Source organism: Nannospalax galili, unplaced genomic scaffold (genome assembly GCF_000622305.1).
Source record: "Nannospalax galili isolate Female #2095 unplaced genomic scaffold, S.galili_v1.0 scaffold933, whole genome shotgun sequence".
Taxonomy (NCBI): Eukaryota; Metazoa; Chordata; class Mammalia; order Rodentia; family Spalacidae; genus Nannospalax; species Nannospalax galili.
The window spans coordinates 2,109,829-2,125,236 of record NW_008333281.1 but is presented as its reverse complement, the minus strand read 5'-3'; the positions used below and the strand labels follow the sequence as shown (position 1 = coordinate 2,125,236).

General features: G+C 46.7%; 1 protein-coding gene across 1 annotated transcript in view; it reads left to right on the top strand.

Annotated features, from left to right (window-relative positions):
- Positions 1–15,408, top strand: part of Cdh13 (cadherin 13) — a gene marked incomplete at its 5' end in the record, with an annotated part of 301,949 nt that overhangs the window by 124,439 nt on the left and 162,102 nt on the right. Inside the window, 1 exon segment of the mRNA XM_008827928.3 lies at positions 7,564–7,704. Coding sequence (XP_008826150.1) covers positions 7,564–7,704 — 141 coding nt within the window.

Sequence of the window (15,408 nt, the reverse complement as noted above, 5' to 3'; positions counted from 1 at the left end):
ACAAAAGTGATTCAGGCTGTTTCTGTTCCTGAAAGAATGCTTTCAATAAAGACTGCAACATATTATAGATTCACGGAAAGAACAGCTGGAGCTCAGGGCCAGCCACCCTGAGGCCCAGGCTTGGGCTTTCCAGCTATGGTAGAGCCTTTTGTGTCGCTCAGCTCCGAGGCCCTTTGGAACTGGAGACCTTGATTCTGCCTGTCCGCCCTTGAAGCCTTGAACTGACTAGAATCAGCCGTCCAACGAGGCCCGTGGCGCATGCAGCCTGGCCTTGGAGCGTTCACCTCCCTGTTCAACTCACTTGCCTAGTGACAAGACAGTTAGACAATGCAGATCTCATCCCTGAGGCAGGGTACCTCCCTGTGGGGAGAGAGAAACACAAGTGTGGTGACCTTCTTCAGATGTCCCAGAAGGCGGAGTTCCCTCCACCCACCCAGGAGTTGCTGGAGAATCATGGGTGGGGGGTGGGGGTGGGTGACCGGCATTCTGTTGCTGTGGGTATCAGTTCTGCCCCCAGAATCTGACTGTCCCAGCTTGAATTCATGGGTTACTATGAGTCACTCAGTGGTTACAGAGGGGACAGACAGGACACATGGGCTCTGGGGCTCATGTCTTAGCATCAAGGGTGCTTCCTGAAGGAGACCATTTGTGGCTGGACGCACAACTAGAAATGTCTGTCCAGCTCAGTAACAAATGTAGAGTGACCTTGAGCAATACACACTGACACATGTGTTTGACCACCAGGAGATTAGGGAGCCAGGAGCTGGCTTCTGGAAATGGCTTGGTCAGAGTGGGATATTGGTCAGAGAGAGGAAGGTTCTAAGCGTGACATCTTGTCTCATGATTAAATGAGGATGGGATCTCTGCAGTTCACAGGCCACTCTTATTGTTCACCTGGTTCTCACTGTGAAAGGAATCACGTCCTTTTTGTGTGTATGTGTATGTAGAGTATGTGTGTTTGTGCATGTTTTCATGTATGTAGGTGCACATGTGTGTTGGGTGCACCTGCACATATGTGTGCATGAATGTGTGGCCCATATGTGTGTGTGCATGTGGAGGCCCCAAGTTGACATCAAGTGTCTTCCTCAGTCACTCTCCACTTTGTGTATTGAGGCAGGGTCTCTCTCTGAACACAGAACTCACCAATTCGACTAGTCTGACTAGCCAGCTGGGTCTGAGGGTGCCCTGCCTCTACCCCTGCGTGCAAGCCTTTGTGTGGGTTCTAGAGATCCAAACTCTGATCCCTGCACTTGGGCAGCAAATTCTTTACCTACTGCCTCTCCCCAGCCCATCAGTTGTGTTCACTATAGAACAATCTTAAACCCTGGGAGGCCATCAAACTTCTGAGTTGCCTTTTCTAGTGAAAACTTGGAAAGAATCCAAATGACCAGCTCCTAGGGACTAACCGGACAGAGCTGTAAGGATTCTCACAGTGGATTCTTGTTCAGCTCTTAAAGTGAACATTCATGTCTCTAAGCACTGAAATGGAAAAACAGATTTTACAATCACACGAAGGGTAACATTCTATTAAGTGTGTCTGCTTACAAAGTATGTACGTGTGTCACACACCACTATAGTCCCTATTTATTGAGTTTTTATGGGTGTGGTTGAGTGGTGGGAAGGGGATCCTCGCTTCCCCCTTTCAACATGACTGCATCATTTTTAGCTTCTTGCAATTATTGGATCTGACTTCAGCAATATAAACTTTGTTAATGTAAGCTTTAAGCTTGCCAGAAAACTGAGACTTCGGGAATAGCTCATCCAAACCCTAGAATTTGTGTGCTTCATAGTCTAATTGATTTCCTACCACATTAATCAATCCATTTCCCATTACAGCCATGAAGTTTTACTTACTTCAGGAGATGGGAATTGACTGGTGCACTTTTTTAAATTATTTACAAACTTTGTTAGGCGTCAAGAGTTGTGCCGGTGTGCCCTCCGTCTGCACTGCTGCAAGGATTCACACTCACCTCTGCATAGCTTTGGCAGCATTTTGCTGCAAGATTTGTGAATATGACTGTCCTTGACCTTGATATTTAATCTTAAAGAGAAGAATCCTGGATTGGGATGATGGTACAGTCAAAAAGCATGAGGACCTGAGTTCCGTCCCCAGAACCCATGTAAAGAGCTGAGCATCGTGGGGAGGCAGAGACAGATGGATCCCTGGAGCTTGTGTCCAACCTGTCTGGACCATCAGCAAGCCCCGGCTCCCAGTGAGAGACCCTGTCTCAAAGACAAGGTGGAGGGCTAGAGAGATGGCTCGGTGCTTAAGAACATGTACTGATCTTTCAGAGGACCCGAGTTTGGTTCCCAGCACCCATGCTGAACAGCTTACAACCACCTGTAACTCCAGCTCCAGGGGATCCAGTGCCCTCTTCTGGCCTCCCAGGGCAACTGCACTCAAGTGCCCACATATACGCTACATGGTAAAAATGAAATGAAAACAATTTAAAGCAAGATGGAGGAACACTTGACATTGACCTCTGGCCTCTACACATACATGAACACACATGAACACACGTGCACACACGTGCACACATACACACACAGAGGAAAAAGATCCTGTTTTCCCATGGCTCCAGGTCTCTAGCATCCAGTACAACACTTGTACTCGATGTTCATTAACTACCAGTTAAATGGACGCACAAAGCAATGCAAAGAAAAATTCAAGTAACATTCTCTGTGCAAAAAATATTATTTTCTGCACGGAAGTGTTAAAAGGAAAATGAATGTGGCCAGGACATGATTCGCGTGCTGTCATGAGGAGGCCATTTTGACACTCCGGTAGGGTGTGACAGCTCCTATTCTTTCTTGCCAATAGCCAGATAACTGATCGCAACATTAGATGCGCTATTACTCAGAACTTCCCGGTGGCTCCTCACAGAACCTCTGAACACGTGCTGTCATGAGGAGGCCATTTTGACACTCCGGTAGGGTGTGACAGCTCCCCCTATTCTTTCTTGCTAATAGCCAGATAACTGATCACAACATTAGATGCACTATTAGTCAGAACTTCCCGGTGGCTCCTCACAGAACCTCTGAACCAAACGCCTTGAGGAAGGAGAAACGCGTTCACTCGTAGGACCCACAGGATCTGAGAAGTGACTTGAGTCCTAAGATGGCAGTTAGGACCACAGACAGTCCCGAAAGGCCTTTGTCCCCACCTCTGGGCCAGCGTTACCTTATCAAGATGACCTTCTCTGTGTGGATCCACATAGCCATGAGCTGCTCCAAACTATGTCCTGCCGTCTCCAAATTCAACAGAAAGAGAGCTGCCCTGCCCCTGTGTACCTGAGAAATAAGTCCCAGAATGGAACTTGAGTCTCTTCAAGGCCTAACTTGGGTCATGTGCTCCAGCAGCCATCATGAGAGTCATACAAGTCTTACACTTCGCTTTCTGAGCAAAGTCATGAACTGCTCTTTAGAGATAAGGCAGGCCTTGGGTCAAACACTCCCCATCCTGATAGGGGCCTGATGTAACAGGGGTAGTATCTGCTTTCTAGAGGAGACATCAAAATAGAAAGAAAGGACCTTGAGGGGCTGGGGAGATGTCTCCCCTAATAAAGCACTTGGCACACAAGTCTGAAGGCCAGAGTTCAGATCCCAGCTCTAACAGCCGGGTTGGCCTGGCCCACCTGCCAGCCAGCACCCTCCAGGATCTCTGCAGCAGCCAGCTGGGTAGACTAGCCACACTGGGAAGCTCCTAGTTCAGGGAGACACCCTGACTCAATACATAAAGTGAACAGCAATGAGGAAGACACCCGATATCAACCTCTGACCTTCACATGCCTGTGGACACCATGCACATGTGCACCCCAACACGTGTCCACGCATATGAAAACATGCATATATCACATACATACACATGCAAAAGAAAAGAACCTGAAATACCAATTCTCTTGAGCCCAGTAATTCCACATCTAAGGATCTACCATTTATCAATGATAGGTATATGTACATACGCATGTATGTGTGTATATGTAGGTATGCGTGTGTGTGCATGTGTGTATGCAAGTATGGATGGATGGATGAATAGATGGATGGGTGGATGGATATAGTGTATATATATAAACATAGTCATAGGCACACCGTAGATAGATACAGATGTATACACGGACACGGACATGGACATGGACATAGATACAGGTATAGACACAGAAGCAGACACAGACAAATAGCTATAGTTGGCTCCCTCCACAAAGACATTCATTGGATGTTATTTAAAACTGTCGATCTTTTGTAAGAACTTAATGAGAGATGATTAAGTACGTTGTACAATGTTCACATGACCATATTTACACAACCCTTAAGATAATACCCAGGAATACTGCTGGGAAGTAACATTGAGTTTACTGTGGTCTCCTCTACACTCAGGAAATACTGACCCAATTTCTTATTCTGTAATTGAGTGCTTTCAAAACTACGTACAGGGCTAAGGAGACGGCTGGGTAAAGTGTTTGCCTTGCAGGCACAAGGACCTCAGTTCTGTCCGTAAAACTCATGTTATTAAAGAAGTGAGGCACAGTGGTACACTTGTAATCCCATCTCGGGGGAGGCAGAGACAAGCCGATCCCTTGGGCTCACTGGGCAGCCAGCCTAGCCTACTTGTGATCTCCAGGTCAGTGAGAGACCCTGCCTCAAAAAACAGACAGGGGGCTGGAGTGATGGCTCAGCAGTTAAGAGCACTGGCTGCTCTTGCAGAGGACCTGGATTCAATTCCGAGCACCCACATGGCAGCTAACAACCCTCCATAACTCCAGTTCCAGGGAATCCAGCGCCTTCTTCTGACCTCCACAGACATCACATGACATGGGTGCACTTACATACATGCAGGCAATAAACTCATACACATGAAATAAAAAAATAAAGAAAATATTTTTAAAAAAGAAATTAGACTCAAGATCTTTGGGTTTATGATTATAGAAAGGAGTCAGGATCCATCTTGTCAGTGATGGCTAATAGAAATTCACATGTGCTGGGCTGCCCCAAGCACCCGGCAGGACAAGGGCTGGGTGTGATATCAAGCTCTGTCTGCACTCAGCCATTGGGGAAGTTCGTGACCTTCAGACCTGGCAGAGCCAGAATGTGAACTGTCCAGAGGTGTCGCAGGTCACATCAGCACCCCTCCGTAGCCCCAGTACTCCTAAAGTGGGTAGATCGAGAGCTCTTAGTTACAGAAATAGTCCATTAAGGGTTCCCATGGCTCAGTAGGTAAGAGCATTTGCCTCACAATCACGAAGACCTGAGTTCTGATCCTAGCACGCACATGAAAATCCAGGTGTAACCACTGCATGGGGTAGGAGGATCAAATCGCTGGGACTTGCTGTTGCCTTCTTAGCTCCAAGTTCAGTGAGAGACCCTGTCTCAAGGGAATAAGACAGTGTGTGATAGAACAGGACAGCTGACATCCTCCTCTGGCCTCTACATGTGCACACATGCACCACACACACTCCCACAAAAGTGCCTGTGGGAACAAACAGCTACCCACACTTCAAAAATACTCCCAAGTTTTCCTGAGCGCTAGCACTGAGCTGTTCAACTTTTCAGACCTTCAGGGCTCTGGAAGGAAATCGGAGGTCAGCCGGCTGCTTTGTTTTGTTTTGTATTTCCTTGTTCCCTCCGGTAGTTCTTAATTACTGGTTGCTACAAACCAATCCGTTTTGGAAGCCGCCACACTGACAGGGCTGTTTATGCAAACACCTTTTATTTTTGTTACCAAAAAAGGTACAGCCTCTTAGCTAGTGATTAAGAAACCAAAGTGCTTTAAGCAAATAAGGAAAATACACGTCTCCATTAGCCGAGAGCCCTTCCGGCCAGGCTGCTCTGGGAAGACGAGGAGGTGGCCCCTGTCACTCACAAGCAGCCATTTCTTTTTCTCTACCATGCAATATTCACAGAGCCATTCTTCTGGGCCCGCTTCACTCTTCCAGGATTTCCGACCCAGCCTTGCTATGCTGTGAGATGGCTCATCCGTCCCTTCAGCTGAGTGCTACCACTTTGACTCCACAAGGGAACAGGGCTTCCGTCCCCCACTGCCAACACAGGGCCTGGTCATCAGGGATAGGAGGTGTTGAGTCCCCAGAAGAAACAACGGCCTCAGTCTTAGCCAGAGAAGATGGGTGTTATGTGACTAACACAGACCAACCCTCTGAGAGTGATTTAAACTAGAGGCCAGCCTGACACTCATCTTCATCTTAGAACCCTTGCTGTTTGGTTTATTGCTTAAACTTGATGAGAAATGTGGAGTTGATCATGGCGGCACGCACGGGCGACTCAGAGCAGCAAAAGCTAAGCAGCTTGTGACCTTGTAAAGCCGGTGCCAACCCAGGATGCCAGGCATGCCGATTTAGTGCTCAGAACAAGCACATGACCTCTCCTCCCTCTCCTCATTGACGGAGTAATCAGGAGGGCACGGTCTCTCATATCACCTGCCTTTCAACAAAAAACATGCATGCATCCATCTCTGTTTAACCTTAAAGCTTATCAGGCACATGACCTTGTTAAGCCTGTAGGTCGTTAGCAAGGTTTGATGTTGGTAATTTTCTACAATAAGCTTCTAGTTTGGGTGGGAGGCCTGGCAGGGTTGGAAGGGAACTCTCTAGGCCAGCAGACTCTAGCACGATACAGCGTTTTCTGTTTATCTGTATTTGGGCCTAAGATGGCTCAAGGCATTTTTCAAAAATGAACCATCAAGGGGACTAGAGAGGTGGCTCAGCGATTAAGAGCACTGGCTGCTCTTGCAGAGGACCCAGGTTTGATTCCCAGTACCCACATGGTAGCTGTCTGTAACTCCAGTTCCAGGGGATCTGATGCCCTCTTCTGACCTCCGAGGGCATTGCATGACACAGGTGCACTTATAAACATGCAGGCAATACGCTCATACACATAAAATAAAAATAATACACAACATTTTTTAGAAAATGAACCATCAAATTTTATTTCTTACAAACATGGTCACTGAAGTCTGTCCAGTGGTCAAGAAACAAACATGTAAAAGAAATAATGATGTGTGTTGCTTATATTAAGTTTTTCAGGCCATGGCTGTATTAACTGTCTATACCTAATGTAGTACTCTGAGAGACTAAAAAAATACCACGTAAGAAACTAAATCTCTCTGTTTTTACCTGTAAAATGGGAGTGGCGATCAGTTGATGTGCTTGTTAAAAAGATCAGCTGCAGGGATTTCTTTACAGAATAACTGACCCTTCGAATTTGTCAATTTGTTGTAAAGCCTCACCATTAGAATTTGCCTCGGGCCCAAATAAGCTTCACAAGGTTCCTTGAAATGACAGGCATAGGTGTGAACAACCAATATAAATGTATGACCACACCCAAGTTATAGAATGTTCTAAAAGGTATCAAATCTCCCCCGTACACAACGTCAGCAGATTCCATCTTGATTGTCTCTAGTCTCTAGAATGTGACTGTCACCCTGGAGAGATTTCAAAGGTACTTTATATACATTAAGCAAACTGAGGACAGGAGACGGCCCCATGCTTGCCCTTCTCCGAGGCACTGCCCCAGATTTAAACACTGTCTTCTCTGGTGCTTTTTCCGTTGTAGACTCTGGAAAATCCCAAGTATGAACTGATCATCGAGGCTCAAGATATGGCTGGACTGGATGTCGGACTGACAGGCACAGCCACTGCCACCATCGTGATTGATGACAAAAACGATCACTCCCCAAAATTCACCAGGAAAGAGGTAAGCCCAGGGTGGGGTCATAGGGCTCCTGCCGTGGCTGCTGGTCAATAGTAATCTCCTACACAGTGTTGTGGCTACCTGTTTTCAGGACTAAAATACTCCTTTGTGGGAGCAAGGTGGGTTTCTGCTGGAACACTCCCATTTGAGTGTGTGTATGAAGCTAAAATGTCCATGCTCTGGGATGTAAAAAGGTGCTTGACCTTGTTAAAGCCCATAAGAAAATAACTTTGAATGCGAAAATGCCATTTCGGTAGTGCTGTGTTACGTGAGTCCCTGTGTGATTTCAGCGTTCATCAAGTGCGGCTACAGAGGCCGGACTGACCAGCAGCAAGAGCTGGCTGCCCTGGTGGCCCGTGACGTGTAAATAACACCTGAGTTAGCGTATGTAAAAGAGCTGTTATTTTATTATGGGCTGTGAATCCTGCTTGTCCCCCACCTATGCCAATGAACCAGTGATGGGGGTGGGGGAGTATGGAAGATCACATCCTGTTGCTGACTTTGTACCCAGTCAGGAAGTCATTTGAGTGGAATGACTAAATGCTAAGGTCAGGGCTTCTTTGGGGTCAGGGTCAAGTCTGTGGATCTGACATCCTTCCTATCAACCTAGTGAAAGGTGTAGATAACACACAAAGCTATCCGCTGAGTCTGTGCCCCCCATGGTGCTCTCACGTCAGCCCCATCGGTGCCTTTTCTGACTGGGCCAGCCTGGCTGCACTAAGCACTTTCCATGGATAAGGGAGCTCCTTGTTAAGCTCTGGATGGAGTTCAAAGGTCATAGGCAGAGTGAGCCGCAGAATGAGAAGCCCAGGCACCAAACTATGGCCCAATGCAGCCTCGCCTATGGCAAGTGTCCCACCCCAAGCGTCCCCTGGTGGACCCGCCCTCCGAGGAATCCCACCACCCTGGGTGGTTTGGGACAGTCCCAGTGGCTTCTCAGTCCTGTGTGACTCACACAGGGAATATTGATCTTCCTCTCTCCTGGGTTTTCTTCGGCATTCAGATTTCCAACCTCAAATTAACCAAGTTCATATTCGCTGTATTTTAAGACTTCCTACAATAGTTCTAAGTTCTAATGTAGATCACCCATTCCTTTGTTTCCAAAAATGGGTTCAAGAAATTATCCCCACAGTTACTCCTTGGAAGATGAGGACTGGAATAAAAAGATTTCCTGTCAAATAGATGTGGGAAACACTGAATTAAGTGGTTGAAAACAGTTCTCTTGCTGTAAACTTGAGTAACCCCGGATGTCCCGTGTTCTCTAAGATGGGACGATGTCAGTTAAGGTATTAAGCTTAGGGGCTGGAGAGATGGCTCAGCAGTTAAGAACACTGGTTGTTCTTGCAGAAGACCCAGGTTTGAATCCCAGCACCCACATGGCAGCTAACAACTGTCTGTAACTCCGGTCCCAGGGGATCCGACAGCCTCTTCTGACCTCCACAGGCATTGCATGACACGGGTGCACTTATCTACATGCAGGCAATACACACATACAAATAAAAATAATAAAAATTTTTAAAAAGCTATTAAGTTTATCTATCGCTTATTTTATCCATTTCAGAATCAGTACCCACAGCACATTGCAATATTTAACACAAACAGAGATGAAGACAAAATAATAGAGCCCCATTCTAAAATAAGCCCCTCCTTGCTGTAAGATGAGAGGTTAATTTGTGACGGTGGTACAGCCTTCTCTGCGGCTGACTCCATTCTGAAAGAGGATGAATGTGTGACTGGGCCTGAACCAAACCTGGAGACTGAGGGGTATTTTTGTTCTCATTGGTAATAGTTGAGTTCAAGGAAAATTTTCAGAGATTCTTAAAGTTAAGCTGAAGATGCTGAACAGTATAGAGTGTGGTCACCTGCACACAGCAGCAAAAAACAAACACCATTCTTCAAGTGGACCTTGGAGCAGAGCCCAGGTCTAAACTCCTGAGGAGATGCAATTTAAGAAGTATGAAGAGCGGCTAAGAAACATGAAGTGTGACAGACTTGCTCAGAGACGTTAGCTGTCCTACCCAACCCACCCTTCCCGACTTCCTGTCCTCTTTTTTAAAATAACTCATTGATTCTAATTTGTGCAGTCCATATGCTCCTGGGTGTGGGGTCATCCACCTGAGCATGCTTGACCTACCAGGGCCTTAAGGAAAACTGACTCTCCCTCCCCCAGATGCCATCAACTCTCCATAGCTCCTCCGCTAGGGGTATAGGCTCAAGAGCCCCTCAGCCCTTCATGATGGAATAGTGACTGGCTTGATCTGGTTGTAGCTTAAGCTCCTTCTAAATAAATGCTTTGTGTTTGAACTACATTACAATAAGTATTATAATGAGGCCCGAAAGCTTCAACTCCTGTTTTCCATCTGGAAAAAGAGAGCGGCAGGATTAGAGGGAAGCCCTCGTTTTCATGGGGGGGGGGCGGTAGAAACAAATGGCCCCAGGCTGAAGATGCCCATTGGAACCAGAGCCCAGGGCAGATACTCACATCAGGCAGTCAGGGGTGGCCTGGGGCCAGCCTCTCCTTCAAGGCCTGTACGCCGTCTTCCTGAATACATCACATCCTGGGAATCTTACCTACTTTTTGGCTTTAGCTTTTTCAATATGAAAATACTTTCTTAATCAACTGTCTAGTGACGCTCTGTAATTCTTTTTCTCCTAACGGTTTGCCTGCAGTCTCCAGGGCCTCCACGGATCATAGATAGGTAACATCATTTTCTATTGAAATGCAGGTACAAGGCTAGTCTTTCCTCTAGCAGAGTTTGTTTTTTTCTTTTTAAATTGCTGTGTATGATTGATAGTTTAGAGACTGTTCTGCCTTCAAAACACATTTCCCTATTGGAAAACTTGTGTAAATGTTAAAGATTGTTGTCAAATTTGAGAAAATCTCTATCAAGCTCCTGTCTCTAGGAGCTGTGCATTTTCAAGCAATCTTGCATAATGGCTAATCTTTACACTGATGCCACGTGTTAACTGGGCTGTCATCCGTGGCCTTGTTTGGTGACATGTTGTGAGTTTTGTGTTGTCTTTATTGATGTCAATATGACAGGTCGCGTTGGCAAGCGTTTAAATCTGTTTCCAATATGCTCATTAAGAGTCTCTCCTCTTCGCTGGATTTAGCAAACAATGAAAGAGCCGTTTCATCTCTGATGTTGGAGAGTCGCCTTTTCCTCTTAATGAATTAGCTGAGGCAGAAAAACGTCAGTTGATTTCATTTTTAACTTTATCACTTTTGATCCCTAATCCATTAAGTTTGTATTAGTAACAGATTTATTGAGACATAATTCTCCTACCATAGAATTCTCCCTCTGATAAAGTACAATTCATTGGATTTTAGTGCAGTCACAGGAGTGTGCAGCCATAACTACTATCCAAGTCGAGGCTGTTTCATCACCCACAAGGAACCCTGCACCTATCAGTACTCATGTCTCTGTCCCTCTGCCCCTTAACCTCGGCAGCAATTAATCTACAATGGCTCTGTGTGGACTGTCCTCTTTACTTACCTCATTTTCTTGGGTCATCCATGTTTAGCATGAATCAGTGTCCATGCTTTTTGATGAGTAAATAATACTCCGCTGTGTGGATATGCCACATTTTGTTTATCTGAACATCTGCTCATGTGCATTTGAGCAGTATCGACTTTCCAGTTACTGTAACTACGAACCGCATCTATGGGCATTCATGTACAATCTTTAAAATTTTTTATCTCAATTTTCTTTTCCATAACTTCTACTCATGTGTGTAATACCTTCTGACTAATCACACTCCGGACCCTCTCTTACCTCCCTCCCATCCCTGTCAACACTCCCTCAAGTCCCTTCCCACAGTCTCCCTTTTTATTTTGTTTTGTTTTGTTTGTTTTCCAACCAGGCCTGCTTGTGTGACCCTGGGTCTCAAACTATCCACTGGAGCCTGGCAGGCTCATCTGCATTTTCACAGCTGAAGAGAGTGACTCTCCCTCCTCTAAAATCTACCAGTATTCAGAAGCTCAGCTGCCTAGAGTTTGGCCCTGTGAGCCCCTCCCTGATCCATGATTGACAGATGACAGGTCCAGTCTTGTGCACGCTTGGTGCAGGTACCCGCAGCCCAGCCGCTGTGACCCTGTGTGAACGGCTGCGTCCTGCCCTAAAGATGGCGTTTTGCAGCCCTTTCCCATCCTCCTGCTCTTACATTCCTTCCCGCTTCCTCTTCCTCGGTGTCTCCTGAGCCTTAGAAATGGCCTGATAGGATATATCACTTATTCTCAGCACCTGAACAGCCATTTATCACAGCTCCTTGCAAAGAGAAACATCTAGATTTTTCCCAGATTTCTGAGTAGCTGGAATGAAAGAGCAGTCACCGACAGCATAACTCCAAATTAGTTGTCTGTAATTCCTCACCTGTTTTATCGAAGCATTCTGAAATGTATAAATTGCACTCAATACAGCTTATTCGAGATGTTCCACCTTCTTAATAAGCCTGTAACTTTCATAGAGACAATTATATACACCCTGAGTGATTTAATTCTTGGCAGATGGGGCACAAAGCCCACTCATAAATAGAACCAGAGCCATAGCTCAGACGCTTCCCTGACTTCCCCCAGCTCCTCTGTCTCGTTTCTCTACAAACAAACCTTCCTACTCTCTCTTTGTAGAAGCAGAATTTTACAGCGTGAGCTCTTGTGAGTAGCTCTGGTGCTGTTCATCCGTCATTCCGTGTAGCAGTGACCTATGTACACCCTTACCACGTGTTTCTGTTTTTTTCTCTGTCACTCCAATAAAACACTGACCAAAAGCAATCTGGGGAAGAAAGGGCTTATTTCTGCTTACAGCTTGACTTCACTGAGGGAAGCCAGGGCAGGTACTCAGGGCAGGAGCCTGGAGGCAGGAGCTGAAGCAGAGACCACGAAGGAGAGCTGCTGACTGGCTTCCTCCCCCTGGCTTGCCCAGCAACCTTTCTTATACAGCCCAAGCCTGCCTGCCTAGGGATGGCACCGCCCACAGTGAACTGGGCCCTCCCATATCAATTAGCAATCAAGAAAATGCCTCACAGACATGCCCACAGGCCAATCCCTCAGATGAAATTCCTCAGTCAAGGTGCCCTCTCCCCTAGTTTGTCAAGTTGATAACAAAGTTAACCAGTGAATGTATTTCAAGGTACTGGTCAACTCTGCCACATGTGAGCATTTGGGCTGTTTTCTGTGTGGGATTAGTTTGGGTAGCTCTGGGGGAAAAACGGTGACTTAGAGCATGTGTGCATTTTGGTTTGGGGTCGACCTTCAGCTGAAGTTGATGGTGGCCCTGGTTGATGCCGTCCTTTTCCCAAAGCAGGTTTTCTGGTGTACGTCACGCCAGCCCGTGAGAACTGTAATTGCTGAGTAGTTATTGGACCACCCAGCGAGAATGCTGTGCTGTCACATTTCTGGCTGCCACATTTAGCCTTGACAGCCAGTGTGCAGTGGTTGTTACTGTGGTCACCACTTGGAATTCCCTGGTGACCGCTGATGCCGTCCACCCTCATTCAGCCACAGACCACCAGGATTCTCCTGTGGGGCAGATCTGTAGACGCCTCCAGCTCTCTCTCTCTCTCTCTCTCTCTCTCTCTCTCTCTCTCGCTCTCTCTCTCTCTCTGTCTCGTGTGTGGAGGTGTGTACGTGTGCTCACCTATACGTAGAGGCCAGAGGTCATCAGTGTTGATAGCCTCGGATGTCACCTACCTTGCTCCTTGCGTCAGGGTCTTTCACTGAACCTGGAGCTCACAAGCTGTCTAGACAGGCTGGCCAGTGACCCCAGAAATCCTCCTGTCTGCCCCCACAACCAGTGCTGTAATTGCAGATTTTCATGTGTATAACAGGCACTTAACTGACTGTGAGCTGTCTCCGCGGCCCTCACCAGTCACCTTTTTTTAAATAATATTTTGTAGACCATTTTATTTAAATATATGAACAGCCAATGGACTGCTGCAATCCAAGTAAACTCTTCACGTTCTAGAACCTTCATGAAGTATAGTAAGATAAAGTAAGACTGTTGGACTTTGGCAGATTTCTCCCCAAATCGCAGACTGGGACACAGAGATACAGATAAATGTTATAGTTAAAGAGTGAAGGCCCAGGTGAAACTCCCCGCCCGCCCCATGCTGGCTCCCCAAGCAAAAATTATCATTGGCCCCTAAGAACACCCAAAGCCCACCCTCCCAGGTTTCCCACAATATCCAACTGCACTGTGAGCATTTTGCTGTAACTCTATTTGCAGTGCCCGCACAGTGTCGGTCTCTGGCTGTTAACTTACTCATTCTTGACAGAACTCTGCTCTATCGATTGAGCTTTTTAAAAAATGCCAAAGGCATTTTCACACATGTTGGCTTGAGCGCCAAAAGTAGGATATAACAGCAAGTGTTCTCTGGGCCTTACCTGCTACCGTCTCCTCCTTTGGAGAGGACGCCTGTAATGGTAACAGTGGTGGAGGAGCCTGGTGCAAACCACACAAATACTTATCTGTGGTGGAAAGATATGGCAAATCTATCTCACTTGAGAAGGCTTTCTCCTCGGGATGGGCCCTGACACCTACGGCCACTGCCGGGACCCTGGTCAGCAAGGGCAGGTGGCAGATATGAGAAGGGGCCCTCTGGGGGTGGCGGGGGCCTGGAGCCTCCAGTCAAGCCTCAGGCAGATCCTCCTGCACCATAGGACCTCATGGAGACATCCCTGACTGGGCCTCCTAAGCCTTTCTCATGTGCGCGGAGTGGGAAGGGCCACGGAAGGAAAGCCCCATCATGTGCGCGGAGTGGGAAGGGCCACGGAAGGAAAGCCCCATCATGTGCGCGGAGTGGGAAGGGCCACGGAAGGAAAGCCCCATTTGGAAATACAGAAAGAGAGACTCCTGGTAAAGAGCTGCCTCCTGAATTTCAAAAGTCAAAACAAAAACTCCCTTCCAAACACCCTTCCATTAGGTAAACACCCTTCCTGGTTCCTTCTCTAAAACTTTGTAAACGTGAATTGAGGAGCCAAGAAACCCCAGAAAAGCCCCAGGCTTCCGTTGACACCAGCATCTTCCTGAGGTAGGTTACAAGGGCCTGGAGAGGTGGCTCAGGTTAAGAGTGCTTGCTGCTCTGGTAGAGATCACCGAAGTCAGTCTCTAGCACCCACGTCAGGAGGTTCTCGAGCTCCTTAGGGATCCAGTGACCTCTTCTAGACGCTGCAGGCACCTGCACGCATGTGCACAGACACACGTAGACATCACTAAAAATAAGGATAAAATCTTTTTTAAAGTTGGGGTTATAAATACTGTTCTTTTCTTCGCAGATTGAGTTCTTTGGGCCACATTAACTGTGTAAGCGTTTTCTTCCACCCTCGCTCACCTCTTTGCTCTCTTAAGAAGCGTTCTCAGGTGAAATGAAGTTCGAGTTTCGAATCTCTTACTCATTAGTGAATGCTGTGTCCTATGTTGCCTACCCAAAGGTTTAACTGCTAAACATATACACACACATATGTGTGTGTGTGAGATTGAGTTCTTTGGGCCACATTAACTGTGTAAGCGTTTTCTTCCACCCTCGCTCACCTCTTTGCTCTCTTAAGAAGCGTTCTCAGGTGAAATGAAGTTCGAGTTTCGAATCTCTTACTCATTAGTGAATGCTGTGTCCTATGTTGCCTACCCAAAGGTTTAACTGCTAAACATATACACACACATATGTGTGTGTGTGTCTGTGTGTGTGTGTGTGTGTGTATATATATATATA